This window comes from Elgaria multicarinata, chromosome 4, assembly GCF_023053635.1.
Source record: "Elgaria multicarinata webbii isolate HBS135686 ecotype San Diego chromosome 4, rElgMul1.1.pri, whole genome shotgun sequence".
Taxonomy (NCBI): domain Eukaryota; kingdom Metazoa; phylum Chordata; class Lepidosauria; order Squamata; family Anguidae; genus Elgaria; species Elgaria multicarinata.
Genome location: NC_086174.1, coordinates 73910997 through 73932091, shown reverse-complemented (window position 1 = coordinate 73932091; position 21095 = coordinate 73910997). Strand labels below are relative to the sequence as shown.

General features: G+C 38.2%; 1 protein-coding gene across 1 annotated transcript in view; it reads left to right on the top strand.

Moving 5' to 3' along the window:
* The window catches only part of UST (uronyl 2-sulfotransferase), a 114667-nt gene that overhangs the window by 26213 nt on the left and 67359 nt on the right, over positions 1-21095 (top strand). Inside the window, exons 2-3 of the mRNA XM_063124554.1 lie at positions 8550-8593; positions 20401-20556. Of these exons, the coding sequence (XP_062980624.1) occupies positions 8550-8593; positions 20401-20556 (200 nt within the window). The remainder of the gene's footprint in view (positions 1-8549; positions 8594-20400; positions 20557-21095) is intronic.

Genomic DNA, 21095 nt, shown 5'->3' with positions numbered 1-21095 from the left:
CAATAGGCATTTGGCAATTATGTTTTCTTTGTTCTGCTTTTCAGGTCCGATAGAAACTGCCTATATCTGGGGCATAAAAAGTTGTTTTAATATTTGTATAATTTTTTTAAAAATCCACATATCCTTTCCCCACAGATGAAGACCTGTGTGGTTGAAATGCGTTTGGGGATTTTTGTTTGAAGTTTGATGTATGTGGACTATTCTGTTTAAATTTTAAATGTATGTATTTGCTTTAAGATTAAAATATTTTCTACTAATATTATTTTATTATAAGTATAGTTATACCTAAATTTGATATATTGTTTGTATCAGTTTTCTTAAACTTAAACTTTTCAGGTTTGGTTTTGGTTTAAGAGGGTACCACAACAGAGAAGGCTCTCTTTCTTATTGTCACATAATGGCACCTGGAGATGAGCCTCCCCTGATGATCTTAAAGCAAAGGTAGGCTGATATAAAGGAAAAGTGCACCTGCATATATTTACTTATTTTTATTTATTTATTTACAATATTTATATACCGCTCCCCTTTCAAAATTTTGGAGTGGTGTACAAGATAAAATACAATAAAAAGAATAAAACACCTTAAAATAGATTTTTAAAAGCAAAATGAAAGGTGAACAAAATATATGTGAGCTCTATCTTGTACTAATAGATCAGGCTTTGCGGGTTAAATACTTCAGTCTAGAGATGTCTTACAGGTTAGATGCCAAGAAAGTACTTTCCTCCTCATTGTGCCAAAAATAGCTGCAGAATTTCCCATGGCTGTAGCTGAATACTTAAGCCATGGTCTTCTTTTTCCTCTTAAACTTGTAGTTGATATGCCCGTAGCTCAAGAACCAGCAAAATACCTCAGTAGATGGAGGCTGCCAAGCAAATGGATCACAAAACTGCATGTGCTCATGCAATTGCCTGCCAAGATTTTGAAGGGATCTGTTAAAATATAGTGTCCGCTGTATCCTTCGTGTATCTGATGTCTTTGTCAGCAGGTTAACTTGTTCTTGGCTTTCACCACTTGCACCACACTTGGAACAGAACTTTGTGATTGTGTATTTCAGAGCACGTCCCATAACTGTATGCTGCCAGGTACAATCTTGGGCAGCAGGAATCTTCCATCAACCTTCAAGAGTTCTCCCGTTCTCTCCTCAATGCCCCCTGATATTTGCAAGAATATGTGCTCACAGAGAGAATTCATGAACTGATGTCCCTATCTCATTTTGTAGGCAGCCCTTTACCCTATTTTGAGTGGGGTAGACTTCATATAGCAGCTATGGAGAATCTCCAGGCCATTTTGGCCTTCTAGGCCAGCACATCTGGCCTGTTGGGCCTTGGCTGAGACCCCTTTCCATTCCCTGCCCCATGAAGGCCAGAGGAACCCCACTGTTTACTCTGATCAGTGATAGGAAGTAACAGTGAGTATTCACCTTAACACTGTACATGGACTTTCCTCAGTTAGGTCCCTGACTGAGGTCCTGGCTGGAGGAGTTATAACTTTGACTCAGACCATCTCCATGATGTCATCCAGTCCTCAGTGGGCTTCGTTGAAGAATTATCTGGCCTCCCCACCCAAACAAAATCCCCCATCCCCTCCCATATAGTATCAAAAAGTTTTTTGCTAGCAGGAACATTCTATGCTTTAAACTTAGATTAATTTGCAATGGATAAAACTAACTTTTTATAAGTGGACACATTTCTAAGGAGGAAAGAGAGATTAGCCGGACACTTAATACTCTGTTTTTGGCTACCGACCAAAAATGAAGGGGTGGGTGGGAAAGGCTTGCTACACCTACTTAAATCTTGGCACAGTTAGTGAAAAACATCTTTATATTTGAAGTGCATGAGCAGAGTGCCTGCTATTCTCATTAGAATACATTAGTTTATGGGAAAACATGCCCATAATTGACAAACTTTTTGAGTAATTAATGCTTTTTAAGAGTAATTTAAATTATTTAAATCTCTGTTCTACTCTTTATTTCTTTAATCATTAGCAGAGAGACGGTAAATGGAAACACCTATGAACAAGTGTAGTATACAAGTACTCCTCTCTCAATTCACTGAATTTCATTTTAAATAGTAGTCATAAGTGAAATCCTGTGGGCAGGTGGAACTAAAACTCTCTTGATTAAAAAAAATATCAGAGAACTTTTGGTGCCAAGTCTATTCAGTAGATGGTTAGTATAATCCTAATTGATGAGAATAAACCTTGATTCCTGTTAGCCAAATTTTCCTATAAATACATTACAAAGTTAATTGGCTTTATAGCAGAATGTACTGGAAAGTAAAAGCCTTCTTCACGAATGTGAAAACTACTGAGGAAGGAAAAGTAATAGAGATAAGCATCAGTGATAATTGAAAACAAGAGACTTTCTAGTAAGATTTAGGATTAATTCTTCCCTAGTTTCAAATCCATGTAGAGTACTGCTTAATTTTTCTCCTAGTATACAGGTAATATTTTCTGGTGAACAAATGAATGTAAAGAGGTAGAGCAGATCATTTGGGCTCTACAGTGGGAGAGCATGAATATTCTGTTGTTTGTTTTCTTCCTTTTAAGAAAGGACCGGGTGATATAAACTGCAGCACATGAGTGGAGGGAGTGTACAGTCTGCACAAAGGGGATTTGTGTGAGAACTGAAGGAACTGAAACTGTCCATTCTCAAGGCCAAGTGTGAACATGAGAAGAGCTTTGCTGAATCAGGCCAAACTTTAATGTAATCCAGAATCCTGCTTCCCACACTGGAAAACAAGTTGCTTCTGAGAAGTCTGTGAAAAGGGCATGAAGACAGCCTGCATACACACACAGATAAACACACACACACACGCACACTCAGACTGCCTTTGAATATGGAGGTTCTATATAGTCATCATAGCTAATAGTCAACTAGTCATTATAAACTTATCATCCTTAATGTGTCTAACTCCCTTTTAAAGCTGTGGCTACTACCACTACTTGGGGCAGTGAATTCTGTATATTAATTATGCATTGTTTGAAGAAGCAAATACCCATCAGTTTCACCTCCACCAGCAAGCCCAAGTTTCAATGCAAAGGCTCAATACTGGGCTTCTGGGATTCAAACAATCTGGGTGCTTTATAACCCAAATCCTGTCTTTCCAGACTGAGTAGTGGCCTTAGAAAGATCACAGGATGACATGGGGAGGGAAAGTTGTCACTCATTGGCAGTCATGCACACTATCTGGGTATGTACCTGTAACACTGGCACAACTATATTCCAAACAGCAGGGGGGGCTGAAAAGTAGATTTGGAACTAGTGGTAGATCTCTGGATGAGTTGTAGTAGATTGGCAAGGATTTCTGACTCCTAATTTTTAACAGTAGGAGCAATAGAATGACCACATTCCAACTATATTGCTGAAATAAATGTTTGAGATAGTTAGCAGTGGATGTTGGTGTGGAAGGATTGTGAGCTTCATTCATTCCTGATATTCAAAATTATTGAATAACGAATTCATTAATTCTTTAGTTATAAATGTATGTCTTTTATAGCCAGTTTCAGTTGGTTGATCTCAGGTTTCTAGTAAAAAAACCAAAATAGATATCACAAGTCAGAAGTGTGCCCATCACTGCCAAATAGAACTCCTACTAGCTGAAGAAGAAAAAAGCAGTTTCCTCACAATATATTGTGATTTGAATATTGGGGGAATGGGGCATCTCCAGAAAAGCGTTCCTTTGAGGAAATGTGTCTGAATCTGATTAACAAATAATGGCTGTTCATATGTTACACAGCTGTGCATATGTTACACTATAAGGCTTATCTAAAATGTTTGGAGTATCAATTTTGGTAAAGCTGCTTCATAGCCAGGTTTTTAAAATGCTGAGCCGTCACAAATTTAGCAAATTAACTTAGCACTGGCATAGGAAGATGAACACTGAGGTGACAAATCTTTTTCAGCTCAAGGGCTGAGCTCCATTTTGGAGAAACTCTTGAGGGCAGCCACATTCCAGTGGTGTGCAAGGCCACAGGCGAAAGCAGATGGGGCTGAAAAACCACCCCCCTGCTAACTTAATTGTTAGCAGTTTATAGTAGGAAGCATGTCTACTCTGAAGAAAGCATGAGCAGCACATCTATTTCCAAGTAAACAGGGCAAGCCTCTGCATGTCTACACAGAAGTAAGCAGAGCGAACGTCTGCATATCTACTCAGCAAAAAATCGCTCAGCATCACTTTAAAAAGCATCTTAAACACCAAGCCTCTGTACAGTTATTGAGAAGTAAAGCATGAGTATCATGTCCCCTCAGAAATAAGCAGGGAAAGCCTCAAAAGTAGGCAGGACAAGCCTCAACAGAAAAAGGCTCAGAAAGAAGCAGGACTGGACCATTCAGCAGCTTTCTGCCCTAGTCCTCTGCCCCTTTAGGGAAATGCAGCTGATTGAAGATAAAACTTCCCTTCAGTAGCAGAGGGGCCAGGGCCACTGAATGGGGAACTTCCATGGGCTAGAATAATGGATCTAGCATAATGCATCTACTTGTAAGATTTGAAGCTGCATTAAAAGAATACTCCTATGATGCTAGTTAGGAAATTAAGAATGGAATCCAAGTGTATCACAAAACATTTGGTAAAATGACTGTAGAAAAAGCAGCTTAGCATTGCCTTTGAAGTGAAGCTTGTTTAATCCATGTGCACTTCCTATGTCATTTGCTGAGCCAAAATCAGAGGCTTATAGAAAAGAAACTAGAAATGAAGATCTTAATTGATACTTACAATAATGTAAAAATATTTTTGGATTATTTTGGGGTAAAACTAAGCTCTTGTGAATTCTACTGAGATACAATTATAATGCTCTTTCCACCATTACTAGTTTTTGCTTTGCTGCTTTCTCTTATCTTTGTTATTACGACTCTGTAGCCTTGCTTTTACTTAATTATTTTTCTGGCAAGTTAAGTAGAAAGAATATTGTTTATGCCTACGGTAGATTTCTCCAAATGATTTTGTACACAGTGATGGTGGCCAGCAACATATCCTGAGAGTGCCTGTGTGGTTTTGCTCACCAGTTAATTTAAAATAAAATCTGCACTGCCAGATTTAACTGGAATTAGGTTGTGTAACCCTGATATAGCAGCAAATCGTGTATAGGAGCTCTGCTGGGCACATGGAATGCCTGTGTGAGCAAATCTTTTCCCCTTGCTTACATTCTTATGGTGGTATTCTCAGAAATCCATGGAAAACAATAAATATTAATTTCTCACCCATTTATACTAACAGAATGTAAATGCACATGTTGGGGTATAGAACTGCATTGAAATACTGTGTAAGTTTAGTAAAACAAAAAAGTGCTTCTTTACCAGTAGTGGGCAATCTTTTGCTCCTGAAGCAAAGATATCATTGTGCCTCTCTGTCCACAGATGATTGGTAAGGGAGGGGAAGGGGTGCATTTTAAATGGAATGACATACATAATAATATAACAAGATCACTAAAGCAAACAAATTCACTTATTATAATTCTTAGTCTATCACTGATATGGTTGTGGATCATCTACAGTAAAACAATTTAAATAGGAGCTCAGTATGTAATGAAAGAATGAAAATACAATTTACACAGCATTTAAAAGCAGTGTGTGTTACTTTGTGCATGTGTGTGTATCAGTCAGAAAATATATAAACAACTGTGCTGGGTTGGAATTTGTATGAAGGGCTTCAACATAGAAAATAAATGTTTCCATATTTAGTACAGTGATGGGGAACCTGTGTGGCCTTCCAGATGTTGGAATACAACTCCTAGTATCCCTGGTCTCTGGCTATGCTGTCTGGGCTGATAAGAGTCGAAGTCCAACAACATCTGGAGGGTCATAGGTTTTCTGTTTTAGTATGTATGAAGTTAGTTTGCATGTGAGTGAATGAACTCGGTATCAAGCTGCCTGAAGAGTACTGTGGGTTGCATCCCTTTGATGGTTAGAGGCAGCAGCTATGGGAGAGAGAGAAAAACCCTACGAAGCAGGACATAAGCATTTTTCATTACTGTGCTCTTTAATTTCCTCTTATTTACTTTCCTATCCCACTCTAGCCCCCTTCACATCTTATATGCAAAGGAAGGGACAGTGTTGTGGCCTGGCTTCACATTAATAATGTGGAGCCTTTTCATGTGTATCATGCATGAAGGTGTTTTATGCATACTTGAATACTGGGTTGTTGATTGGTAGGCTAGGTAGCATCCCTGAGGAAACAGGATTTGGTCCAGGGTGCAATATTTGTGCTCTCTCTCTCTCTCTTATGCTGTTTTACCACAAAGGGCAGTACTGTTTTACTCTGTACAGCACCATGTACGTTGATGGTGCTATATAAATAAATAAATATAATAATAATGTTTGCTGTTCCCTGCTTATTGTTTAAATATAGGAGATCCTTTATCTCATGACAGCTAATACGAGATCTCTGTTCAGAAGTGATGGTGTTTTCTCATCTTAAGAGCATGAAACATAGTCCGAAAAACCAATAAATTTCTCCTGTTATTTTTTTAAAGTTTTGGTATCATAAAAGATAGCTATGTTTGTACATGATCTACAGAACTATTGATGTGCTGTTTACTTTCAAGTATCTGTGTAGACTGAAAGATTTCTTGTTTTAACATGGTGTAAAGAATACTTGTGAAACTAAGAGAATGCTAGGATCACTCTTTTTATATCAATAGCTTTCTGTTGGCTGTCTTAATTACAGAGAGGTTTGCTTCTTCATACAGACACCTCGTTGTTAAGGAAAATTAGTGTGTACTAATAGCTGGCTCATAGGGTGACTTAGGCTTTTGCTAGTGTTGAAAAGAGAATTAATATAAATTTAGTGCAACTGACAGAATGTGTGTGTGCGTGTGCGTTAATGCTATCCATATCTATATGGCTATACAGAAATAATGAATCTATATTCCATTTTTATATCACTTAGAAATAAATGCAAATAATATAGCATATCCCAGTTTTTGATTCATCTATCTTTATCTCATTCTTAAAGAAAGTTCTGAGGTGGGTGAAGTTCGTATTAGATATGGGTGAGGAGTTGGTACTCATCCTGAAAATGAATCTGGCCCTTTGAGAATTCAAAATGAATGCTGGAGTAGCCTGAATATGCAGGACCTCTGCCACCTGCTACCCTTTCTGCTCTCCCACTGAGGAGGGAAAAACTCACCATGGACTAGAAGGGAAAGATAACAATCAGCATTGGCTTCCAAAGAACATCAGAAAGGCCCTGTGAGCCTCTCCATTTCCCACTACATGATGCTGGCAATGTCTTTTACTTCCTGTGGAACATGGGATTGAACGACAACCCTGTGATGCCTTGTGCCAGAATGCAAAAAGGGAAGAAATGTTAAAACTATTGAAATGGCATAAAGATTTAGATGATAGAACGTGAAATATTTTACAGCATAAACTAGTTGCACATTGAAGTACAACAGAGGAAATTATGGAGTCCCGATCATTAGAAGCTTTTTTTTAATTACTTAAATATAAGGTATAAGATTAATATAAGATTATATAAATATAAGATTATCAAGGTATAAAATAGTCCTACTTTTAAGAACATATTTTAAAATACTGTGATTACTAAGGATTCATTTAATTTATGTATTTATGAAATAGGTTATAACATAAGCATTTAGAATTTATAGGAATTCTGGTATGAATTGTCAATATAGTTTAGCATCTTTACAAACCTCATGTCAGTCATATTTTATATGCATTTCATAGGAAGAGTTTATTTTAGCTTCAGATAGCAATACTTTGGATGAAATCTCGAATTCCAGGGTTTTTCTGGATAGAGAAAAAGAGCTCCCTGGCCTAAATAACAGACATTCTGAAAGAATTAGTCATACAAGGACAAGTGTTCACTATAACATCTGGAATAGAATGAAGAGCTCTTACTTTCATATCAATGATAACTAATGCATTTTGTGGCTTTGAAGAAAAGCCATGGGGGGAAAAGTATTGTTAAAATCAATGCATTTTAAGATTCAGTTAGAAACTACAAAGGCCACATAGAAACAATTAAAATCTCATTTTATAAATCTATGACAAGTTTTATATGTGATTCCAGTATAGGGCATCCCAACAAAACCCTTTCCACCCAAAATTTCCACCCAAAATATTATAAATGAGCTGTGTGAAAGCAAATAAATGCTTCAGATGGCAGAATACCAGCAGTAGCTGTAAATCTTTCCCTCCTGGGAGCTTGCTTGAATGCACACACTCACTCAATGTAACCAGGAGTGGGAGCATCCTTGCTAAGGGAATCCTATACAACCCATACATGGAACTACTATTCTCTTCAAGAAAACTAGAAGTTGAGCAATCTTTCAGTCTTCCCCAAACTGGTATCCTCCAGATATGTTAGACTACAGTCCCCATCATCCACAGCATGGGCAACGCATCTGGACAGCATCAGGTTGGGGATGGCTACTCTATGTCATATAGAAACCTCTGCCAAAAAAAAAGCATTATATTTCTTTGGATTAATATAAACCATTGTTAGAAATTGGTTACCCCATGTTTGTCATTTGCTTAATTTCTGGCACTTTAACATTTTAATGTTAACATCTCACTTTTTTCTTTCTAGGAAATTCCACTTACTTGGATGACCATGGGCCCCCACCTCGTAAGGTGAGCCACTTCTTTATTTTGAGTTCAGCCAAATTCTAATCCACACTACTCCATATACTAATTTACAAACAAAGTATATATTCCTGTGGCAAGTTATGATGACACAGTCTCTTCCCCCTATGAAAAGAAGACCACAAACAGAAAAAACTGCACTGAAACCAGGTTGTAGATTTTCAGTTTCAGCTAGTGATGGCAGCAAATTTGGAACAGGAGGCATTTGAACTTATGTCATCAATTTGGAAGCCGCCAAATGTCTTTGACAGAGCCATCATCCCCTTCTCTTCTGTCCTCGCTGTTCCAAACTTGTCCTGTTAAGGACGAGGGGACTTGCAAGTGAAGACCTCCTAGAAGTGGGGCACTTGGGCTTAAGTCCTGTATGTTCCTCCATTTCCCCTGGGAAGGTCAATTGACTGATTGAGAACAAGCCTAAAATAATAATTTGAGGTGAGCCTAATCTAGATTGAACAGAGGTGGGCCCATTCAGACTGGTTCTTCTACTGCTAGTTTAGCCTCAAATAGTCCGCTGAATTCTGTATTTCTTTTAAACTTTATTTCAAAAGACTGTCAAAGTAACTTTGAATTTCAGAGTATCTTTGTGTTAGTAACTTCCTCCTGCTTCTTTTCTCTTTTCTGTATCCTAGACATATTTTCAAAACCGATAGTTATGGGTTGTTGTTGTTTTCCTCTGGTCACAAAAACCAGTCCTGTGGGACCTTTTGAAGACCAAGATGTGTTGTGCTTTTAACTTGCATTGGCAAGAGACTTTCTTGGATGAATTTGAGTTTTTGGATCCTTTCCAATCTCAGTTCATTTCTTGTTTTAGGACTGAAACAGCCATTCATGACTTACAGCGGGAACTATATAGGGGGAATACATCTCTGCTGGGCCTCTCTGTGACATTGCATACCATTGACTACGGTATCTTTCTGGGATGTTTGGCTGGTATGGAGATTGTGGTCTCTATGTTACAGTGATCCTAGTCTTAGCTGGTTGAACAGTCTTGGAAGTTGGTGCCAGGAGTTATTGCTCAGCCCCTTGGTCATTGGCCTGTGGGGTTCTTTAGAACTCTGTTTTATCCCCTATGCTTCTTAAATTTACATGAAACGGTCCAGAAGCTTCAGCTGGTACAAAACAGGGCAGCCCGTTTACTAACAGGGACTGGCCAGCAAGATCACATTACGCCAGTCCTTTTCCAGCTTCATTGGCTGCCAGTCCAGGTCCGGGCCCGATTCAAAGTGCTGGTATTGACATTTAAAGCCCTAAATGGTTTGGGGCCAGGTTATTTGAAGGAACGCCTCCTCCCATATGTACCTACCCGGACCTTAAGATCATCTACAGGGGTCCTTCTCCGTGAGCCCCTGCCAAAGGAAGTGGGGCAGGTGGCTACTAGGAGCAGGGCTTTCTCCGCTGTGGCACTCCGGTTGTGGAATGAGCTCCCCAGAGAGGTCTGCCTGGTGCCTACTGTACTCTTTTCATCGCCAACTGAAGACCTTTTTATTCTCTCAGTAATTTTGCTGCGTGGTTTTATCCTGGTTGTGCTTTTTATACTGTATTTTGTATTTGTGCTTTTAACTGTTGGTTGTTTTATTATGGTTTTAATTTTTGTGAACTGCCCAGAGAGCTTCGGCTATTGGGAGGTATAAAAATGTAATAAATAAATAAATAAACCACTGGGAGATCATTGGGATTTGGGTCTCAATATGCTGAAGATACCCATCTCTCTCTCTCTCTCTCTCTTTTTTCCAATTGGTCAAGAACTCTCTTTTTTCCAATTCATCGCTCCGAACCATTTCCTGAATGAACTGACGGATTGAAAGTAGATTTACAAATTGAGGCTTAATCCAAACAAGTTCTTTTGTTTACTAGACAAGTTAATTCAGGATTGGAAGTACACCCTGTTCTGGACAAGACAGCCCTTCCTCTGAAGGATCAGCTTCACTGTTTGGGTGCTGCTGGATCTGGCATTGCTTCTGAATGCTGAGGTGACTGCCGTGGCTTGATGTGCTTCTGCCAGCTTTGGCTGGTGCGTTCCTTCCTCGAGAAGGTAGATCTGGTCACAATGGTACATGCCTTGGTCACCTCCTGATTAGATTAATGGAAAGCACTCTACTTTAGACTGCTCTTCAAGATTGTTTGGATACTACAGCTGGTGCAAAATGCAGCAAATGGAGGCCCTGTTTCATACTGCTTACTTAGTGCATTTTGCAGACAATATTACATCAGTCTTATATACATTTTGCTGGGTTCTGATTTGTTTTGGGGCCTAATAAAGTTGTGTATGCTTACCTGTAAAGCCCTAAGTGGATCAGAACCAAGATAGCTGAAAGACCTCCTTCCATATCATCCTGCCTGTAAATTGTGATCGGTTTTTGAGGCCCTGTTGTATGGCCCACTAACAAAGGAGAATCAATTGGGAATACAGGGCAAGGTCTTTTCTGTGGCAGCATTCCAGTTATGAGATTGCTTCCCAAGGAAGCTTAGAATAGGCCTGTCTCTGATTTTTAGTGGGTGACAGAAACATATTTATTCTGACTGGCTTTTAATGGTTGCTTCTTCTTGTTTTAATACTCTATTTTCTCCCTTCCTGTCTAGTCCCCTGGTTTTAATATTTTGTTTTAATTCTGTTATATTTTTGTTTTTGTTTTGTAATTCATCTTAGATGCCCTTACTAGGACCAAAAGGTAGTCTAGAAATGTCTTTATAAAAAATGGGGCCTTAGCAGGTTTATCCCAAGATCGTCCCGGGGTCATCCCTCTTCATGTAAATGACACCCAGGGGATCCTGGGAGCAGGCAGGGATGACCGCGGGACGATCCTGGGATAAACCTTAGGTCTAAGAGACTACTTGAATAAAATGGGATAGGGAAAGCCTTGTTTTTTTAAAAAAACCTTCTGCACAAAACATTATTTTTATGTACAATTAAATGGAATGTATAAGCACAGTATTTTATGCCAGCTTCATTTATGTCTGTGAGCATTGCTATCTCTCATTCACTATTAATAACTTTTAAAGGGTCAGTGCATAAATTAAACACTATCTTTGCATAATAGGAAATATCTGCCTATGTGTCATTAAAATAATTAACTGTTGAATAAAAGTCACTCTTTTACTCACTGAAACTGCTGTGGCACCAATAAAGAACTGCTAAATAAAGAATTGCACATCCTTGGCCCCTTCTGGGAACATCTGGCTAAATCAGTGCTTCTGTCTTAACTGGCACAACTATCTTCATGTCTGCTTTAACATTTAGAGTTCCCCTTGTGCCAATAGGTAAAGTTCCATAAATCAGTGATCAAAAGTTTGGAATCTTAAATGTGTTCTGAAAGGTAGTCCACATTAAATGTTTGGTTTGATTTATTTTGTATTGCACAAGAAATAGCTAAGAATGTGATGCATGTATAAACGTAGCTACAGCACTACAGCCATTCACTGTAGTTATGCATTTTAAACAGGGTTTAAAATGTTTCTTACTTTTACCAACCCACCTGCTTTTTGAAAGTCCTTCTTTCAAGCTAGAAATTATTGATATATGTAATACATATCTTCCAAATCCCTTATTTCATTTCACTTAAGAAAAATAAACTTTCTCCTACAGCTATAATATAATTTTGACTTTTAAACAAACAAAAACATTCAGGACAGAATAGTAGGGATTGTTTCACCAAATACTGCTGTGGTCTTTAGGTCCAAATCTATGTAGCCTGAAAATTGTAGTCTGTAACTTTGATCTTCACAGTTTGATTCAGATGTTTTGAGATGCCAGAGTGGGATCATGTAGAGTTGATTGCCTGTGAAAGCAATAAAGAATTCTGCCCCTTGTTTCTAACTTAATCTGACTGCTAATTGCCTACTGAACCATGCAACAGGGCAGTGGAAAGTGGAACATCTTAGGCTTTGAGGCATTTCTCTAAAGGTTTATTTAAATAATTGTTGGAATTGAAGCCTAGGAAGAGATGATATCAATTAACATGCTAGTAGAGGCATATCATCACTTTTGTTTTTATGTTGTATTATCGTCATCACTTTTATTTATTATTTATTTGTTAAATGTATATATTGCCCCACTGGCAAATGCCATCAGGGCCTATTCGCACGATCAAGCAGCCCACCGTGGCTTATTGAAGCCATGGTGGTCTGCAGCATGTGTGTGCAGCCATTTTGAATATTCAGGCCACAACTGCATCTTGTTGTGTGGTCCAAACCTGGTGAGGGTTCAGACCCACAACCCTAAAAGAGTCCATGGGTTCTGGGGTGGTTTGTCAACCACATCAACAACCCACCCTTACTGAGTTCGGACAACACAACAAGCTGCAGTTGTGGCTTGAATGTTCAAAAGCCGCCCAGCACACACCACAACTCCCCGTAGCTTAAATAAGCCTTGGTGGGCTGAGGTGATCATGTGAACCAGGTTGTTATCATAAGATTGCTAATAGTTTTTCTGGATTCATTTGAAAGGCTGACGTAAGTCACATTATTTTGAGACCGTGACTGGTATTCAGTTCCCTCCCATCAACAGAACAGCTGCTAGCAGACCAAGGAGGGGGTGATTCCACCTCCTTCCCGCAGATCAGTGCATACCCTCAAAATCTGCTAAGAGAATACGGAGGAAATTTTTTTAAAAAAGATTTTAGAATATGATATGTAGATAAATGGGATATAAATGTAATAACAATAATAATAAAACTACACTGTACTGCTTTCGTCGCCAGCTGAAGACCTTTTTATTCACTCAGTATTTTAACACTTAATTTTAACTTAAATTTAAATTTTACTGTTTTAACTCTGTATTTTAATCTTATATCAACTTTGCTGTGTGGTTTTATCCTGGTTGCACTTTTTATACTGTATTTCGTAATTGTGTTTTAACTTGTTGGGTGTTTTACTGTGGTTTTAATTTTTGTGAACCGCCCAGAGAGCTTCGGCTATTGGGCGGTATAAAAATGTAATAAATAAATAAAATAAAAAATAAAATAATAAAAAGGAAGTTATCAAATAGCGTTTTTTCCTAAAAAAACAAGGCGTACAGTACATCTGCTAACTGTTTGTCTGCAGTTGGCAGATGTAATTCCCTCATAGGGTACTACTGTGGTTGAAAACCTCATCTACTTCTGAACATCAAATACGTTATAGCTGTTTGTTGCTTTAAAATAATGGTAAATGGAAGCGTGAAGATTTGGATTTCTGAACCAAGATTTGGATCAGATTCAAAGCAGTTGACTTCCAAATCAGTCCAAACTAAATTGAACTGTTTTCCAAAGCACCTAATCAGGGTCTGAACTGAATCTTGTGGTCACTGTATACTGGTAGTATTTATAGTTTACCTACAAGACATGGCCATTTCATTTTCACCTAATGAAAATTATTCTGCCTAATACATCTAATTAATTCATCTTGCATCAACATCAGTCATGGGCATTTCATTTTTGTTTGCTTTCTTGTTTTTGTGAGGGTGAGGCCAAGCCCAATACAGAGTGAATCAGAAATGAGCAGTGTTGGGAAGAAAAAGAAAAGACAAAATTATCCGATGTGGATCTTCCTGTATATCCATAATTAGGCTGCAATCCTAATTCCACAGAAGTAGGGAACTTCTATAAGAGGGGGGACCAAATTGCCCCCCAACGGGCCCTTGCAGGCCAGATATTGTAAATGGGTGTGTCTACATCCACTGACATCATCATCACTTCTCCCCATTTTCCCTTTCTCCGTGCTGAGAGGCACAGAAAAAGGGACTTGGTGGAGACAGTGCTTGTTCCCATCAGAGTGGTGAGCAGTGCACAAACTATCACTTGGCCTGTCTGCTGCATATCGATCATTTGGTAGTAAGCCCCATCAAACACAATGGAACTTATTTCTGAGTAGACAATAGGATCGTACTATTAAACTCAAACTGTCTTGGGTACTGATCATAAGAAAAACCTTACATGGGAATATTTTAAAGGCATTTCTTCTGTAAATAAATAAATAAAGCATGAAAAATATATACAGTGAGATAAAGCCTAGTTGCAAAAATAAAACAGTGTAAATAATATTCTATTCAGTTGTAAATTAACATGATTTAGTGGTCAGATTTGCACCAGGAAATATGTGAAAAAGTATTGATGGAATACTTGATTTAAATTGGTAATTTAAATCAACCTTTTTTCTTCTTGATTGAAACCAGTAGTTTAAGTCACCTTGTTTTAAATCAATCCATTCTGGTTGGAGACCCTCTAGATTAATTGGGGGGGGGTACCGAGCATGGAGAGGAGGAGAAATACCTGTGGCATGAACAGAAGGTTATTTGACTGCCACTGGATTTCGCTTAGTATCAGCTTCCTTTTTTGCATATTTACTTGGAAGTAAACCTCACTGCTTGTTTATTCAGAAGTAACTCCCTCTGAGAATTAGTACTTAATCCTAAATAAATTTATATAGATTACAGCAGAGGTGGGCAACATGTGGCACCCCATGGCTATCTATTTGGGCCCTGTTATGTTCTTGTCCTTCTGCCGCAGTTGCCAAAATCACACTGCTTGCAAAAATCGTAGTGATTTTTCAGGAAACAAGGTGCACAGGGATTATGTGCCTTGTTTGCAAGCAGAACCACGCTCCCAGAACCACAATTCTGCTTGGAAACAAGACAGTTTGGGTCACCACCACAGTGAATTTGGAAGTGGGGATGGGGTACGAGGGGGTGGGGAAGTTGCTCACCCCAGAGGCCCAATACAATATGAGAGACCCTTCCACCACTACCCCTCACACTTCTGGAATGGGTTGCTCCCTGGGGTCCATTAACTGGAAACTTTTATGAAGACTTACTAATTTCTCTGGCCTTCTGTTGTCTAAATGCTCGGAAAGCCCAGGAGGTGGGTGCACAGTTGTGCAGTGTCAATTCTACGCCGCAGCAGCAATCGCACACTCACCCTGGGTCTTTCCACTGAAGCTGCAGAGAAAAAAAGTCAGGGACTGACCCTGGCTTTTTTTCTCCAGAGTAAAGCAAGGACGTACAAGATGGCGTCAAGACAGCCCCAAAGCCTTGCTCCAGTATTGCAGTGGAGGCATAGCCAGGTGACCTGTGATTCGTCACCTTCCACCAGGAAGATGACTGCCCACCTCGGGGGAGGGAAAGTGTAGGGTTTCCAAGGGATGAGGCACCAACTCGGCACTGTGAAGTCATCCCCTATGTGTCATTTTTAGAGTCTATTGCCATCTGGGTCTGGGATAGATGATTTAGTGCTAGCATTTGTTGGTTTTATTCATTCTAGCTGTTTTATCATATTTTTAGGATTCTATTATATGGGAGTAATCCACCATGGGAGGGCTTTTGCCTTTAAAGGGGGCCTAGAAATATTTTAAATAAATAAAAATAAACAAATATAAATGAACGAAGAAATAAAAGTTTTTCACACATTGTAGAGAATTTGGAGTGGGAGGGGTCTATCACTTCATGCCAGATGGCTATAGATCTGTACCACCTCTGAGTTCAAGAGCAAATGTAGAAAACTTGTAAGAAGGGTCAATTTTACTTCTCGCTAACAGTGGGAGACATTCTGAAGCAGCAGGAATTTCTCTGTTCTTTGAATGTCTCCAGAGCCTGACATGAAGTTAAGGAGCTAATCTGTCAAGCGTGTCAGAGGTCTTGGAAGAGAAGCTGTATCACTAGCAACCATGGACCCGAGTGACTAGCAACCAGAGGAAATTCGTGAACTCCTGTCCCTACAGCTGTTAGCAATAATATTATGGCCGCAAACCAATTAAAGATTTCTGTAATTTTGGGGACTTTAAAGAAGGGTACATATTTTGTCCTGTCTATTATTTATTTATTTTGTTTAAGTGGTTGCCCCTAAGCCGGCGTTTAAGTGGTTGCCTCTCATCAGCTTACAAAGTTTAGTTTAGATGCGAGGGACTTTTTCCCTTTCTCAAAATCCCTGGGATTCTTTTGTACTCTTCACTTATATGTGGCTAGTCTGCTAAGCTTTGTTAATAGGAAACCTCCCAGCTTTCTTAAAGCACGTGATATGTCTGTGGGAATTACAGCATACTTTAAAGGAAATATCATCATTATAAAGAGGATTGAGGAGGATTTAGGAAGTAAATTTCAGATCAAGCTGATTATAGTTTTGTCAAAGATTCCTTCCAGAAATGGGTGGTGCTTATAGAATTCTAGTAGTAATAAGCAGTGATCAGTTGACTAGACTGGAATAAATGAAACCTGTCCATTTACTGTATAATAATGAATGTGACTAGGCAGCACGTGCATTCAGCTATAATTGTTTATATGGAAATCAGACTTAAGTTGAGTAAATTTCTTGTGGTGGCAAAAGTTGAAACCTTGAAATAGCAATTTATTGAAAGCAAGTACTCCTAAACTGTGGGTACCATTTCCTTCTAATTGACTGACTTTTCATAGAATCATAGAATAGCAGAGTTGGAAGGGGCCTACAAGGCCATCGAATCCAACCCCCTGCTCAATGCAGGAATCCACCCTAAAGCATCCCTTAGAGACCCTTTTCTGTGTCAAGCCAGAGCCATATTGTGCTGTTCATTGTCCTGTGACAGGGATGCTACTGAAAAGCTTTGAGCATGAGCAAAGTGTACATAGAAATGTGTCTGCATGTTATATTTGTTTTGTAGGAGAGATGTCATCTTAGGGAAATATGGAAATTGGTATTCAGTATGGAGAATATAAACAGTATTTATAATGTTTGAGTGCTCAAAGTACTTGAGTGGTATAATTGCATTAACCATGATAAAAGTAATGCAACATGGATTATTGGAGAACCAGAGTAAAGCAATATCAGTTGGGTACATATTAAGTTCATGAAGGCATTGTAGTTTTGAATCTTTTATGTAAGGGTACATCCCTTCATCTTTTGGGGGTTTGACACTCCCAGAGGTATGTTATAGTCTGTCCTTTGGGTGCCTAACTTACATACTAAAACCTAATACATCACGAGAGTTCTTGACTTGGTGTAATTGTCTTGTATGTTCTTTATTTTAAAACTTTTAAAAACATTGTTTTCAACTTTCTAATTGTGAAGTGATGGAAAGTCAAAATGTTTTAATAATTAAAATAAAAGTTCTGCTTCTCATATTCTTCAAAATGGGTGATATATGGGATGGAAATTCCCTGCCGGGGAGATACATTTATCCCTAAAATTATTGGCCTGCTATCTCAAACTGATTTTTGTGTGTTTTACTCTAGCTTTTATGTGGATGTGCAGATTATAGATCTGGCCATAAATAGGCCAGGTAGAAAAGCAATACATAATATTCAATAAAATACTATAAAAACACATAACACCATAAAACAGATACAATAGTCTAGTAGCTGTAGTTTTCATTTTTCTTGGTATTTAGGAGAATTGGATGTCTGTCTATTTTCTAGTCCTTCTAAAGTAGATTCAGTGCCAGTAGGATCCAAAAGTTTAAACACAGTCTTGAAAACATTCAGCTTGGTCCTCAAAGTTTTCTGTAGCCTGACTCCTATCTTCTTTGAGTTCATCTTGCATGAGCAGAAAACATTTGGAATTCAGTTTGTATAATTATTTCCTGTTATTGAATGAGGTTCATGATACAACAAAAACAAAACTAACGTTGGGCTCTTTTTGATCTATTTTCAGAGTCCTTCGTTCCCAGTTCCACGTTACAATTTTTTTCAAGTTATTTCAGTTCAAGATCACTGTAGGCTCAGATTAGACTTTAAGGTTGAAAGTGCCAGTGTAAACCTCAGTTCAATTTAAACTGTCAGATTTTAGTTCATTTTTGAAACCTTAAGTGCAAGTTTAGAAAAGCACACCTTGAAGCAACCATAAAGTGAGTCAGATCCTTGCATTCCCAGAGGGACTCAAACTGCTCACACCCTCTCCTTAATCATAACTGATTGTTCATTCCCCAAACTAACAATTACTGTTCCCAGGGTGCTCAACCGATCTAAATTCCGTTTAAATTCCATTTGCTGGAGTCTGGTATAGACAGGCAAGTTAAGCACCTGTGCAAGTTTATCAATAGGGTGAGAGGTCCAATAGCCAAGTATTTATTTATTTATTACATTTCTATACTGCCCAATAGCTGAATGTGCTTAGTGTAATGAATTCTTGCTCTCAGGGTGGTTGACTTGAAGAAGCTGAGAGGTTTGTGAATGAGACCTTGGGGACATGAAAATGGTGTCCCATTCCCAGGCTGACAGCTCCTCAACTGTCTTGGGAACAGAGGATGTCACTCTGAGGAAGAGACCCTTAGAAAGAGCTTATTCCTTAAGGAATGAACAAATGTACTGTGACACTTTTGTGCAATTGAGAACATACATTATGCCTTGACTAATAGCTAGTTTGAATGACTTAGTGAACCAATACTACCCCAGTAAGATTACTCTCTTGTTGTCTAATCTGGCACCTTTTCAAAAATGAATTAGAGTAATGGCAGATAAAACAAATCTCAGGGGGGAAATTACCTAAAAGATAAAATATGTAAGACTTCGGAGACAAAACACACATGCATGTGCACATCTGAACGACTGTAACATTGAGGGCTTTACGTTTGCCAGTAAGGTTTCAGATTGGCTTACATACTCTCAAACCCAAGGCTCTCTAATGGAATCAAACCCACAAATTCAGCACTCAACAATTAGATAGTGGCTAAATACAGACACATGTTTGTGGGAACCAGTCTGTAATAAAATTAGCATTCAATATTAAATATGTAGTTTCAGAATACTGTATAAATATACTTTGTATATGTTCTGTATTGTGCCCCTTTAAATAAGGGTTTTTTAAAGGGAGAGCAGAATCGACAAGGTATAAATGTTTTCTACTGTATGCAGTCTTCATCTGCACTACTTACCTTGCAAAAGCAGCCTTTCCACATATGCATATCAATTTAAAATCACATTAATACAGTCTCTAAAGGACAGGCTGAGAAGTTAATAAGGTTTTTCGTACAGAAAACTGGCCTTTGGGAAATCACAGCTTTCATTTACTTTTGAATTTAATTTTTAATATTTTGAATTATTGCTATCTCATTTGTATCCATCGTCTGTCATCAAAAGTCATATGGCTCTATCTGAAGTACATCTTCATGGTTAGCCACAGGAAATATTATTTATTAATTAGTAATCTCTTATATATTTTAAAGTGGTTTAATGATTGTATGCAACCCCTGTGCTTGATGTCAGATATTTCCACTGACTTTAGATAAATGCCAATAAACAAACTGTGCATGTTTAAAAAAATGATGATAGCAAATTAAAAGAACACATCTTGAGATTATTTATTTTCATTGTCCAGACACAATTTCCTTTTGGAGCGTAACACTGAATAGTATGTTACAGATGGTAGATTTACTAGGATTAAAACACTTTGTACTTATTTTGATCTGCTCTGTAAGAACCAGACAGAAGAGGGAAGAGTATGCACATACTCCCCTGTGTTAATTGAAAAGTGCAGTCAGCCCATTGAATAGAAACAATCACTAACTGAATCTTATCTATAGCACATTTGATTTTAAAAAGGCTCTTCTGCCAGTATAAGACTAAACAGATTTATTGTGGCATAAGATTTTTGTAGAATAGAACTCTACTCCAAAATAATTCTGTTAGTCTTGTGATGCCACAAAACTTTCTTTGTTTCCTATAATACATAGCTTAGCTACCCTTCTGGAATTTGAAAAGAAAATGCTTCTGGTTTTTGAAAAGACGCCAAGTTCTTTTTGATATATGAAGCATGTGCAATTGATTTGCTCATCTCTCCTGAGTCATACTAAAATTATTTTGTTGATTTAAGGAATTTCCAAACGGGAAGGCTAATGTGCTTATCTTTTTTACTTCCTAGGTACTTCCATTCCCTAGCCAAGTGGTATACAATAGGGTTGGAAAGTGTGGGAGTCGAACTGTGGTTTTGCTGTTAAGAATTCTGTCTGAGAGACATGGGTTCAACTTGGTTACATCAGACATTCATAATAAAACCAGACTTACCAAGAATGAACAGGTAAGTCATTTGTGCTGTTTTATATGTGTTAGTTTCGTTCAGTTTTGAATTGGTTACACACAAGACCAAAACGTAAATGTGCCTATATTTTGTGTTCTGCAGGTAAGACAGGTTAGCTATTAATTATCAGCATTTTTGGAATATTTTGCAGTAAATTATTTTTATTAAAACTTCCAGGTGTCTTTTTTTTTAAAAAAAAAAAATGACACTTTTTCCAATCTAGGAAACCACATAGTTTTTGACAGATATCAATTCTGGCCAATGTTATAATAAATAAAATAGGCCCGAGTGGAAAGGGGAATCAGCTTTTCTGAAAGTTTTTGTCAGTGCTGAAAGGTAGCCTTTGTTTTGGCAATTTTGGAGAGATTGCTGCAAAAGTGATGAACATGTTAATTTATTCAGGAAGCATTGCCTTGAACAGGATCACATTCTTGATTTGTATCACCTATGTGACCAGCCCAGGAAGACTTGCCTTTGACTAAATCAGTTTCCTTTTCCTTTGGTGATATGAGCATATAGGCCAAAGTTGGCTGTGCAGC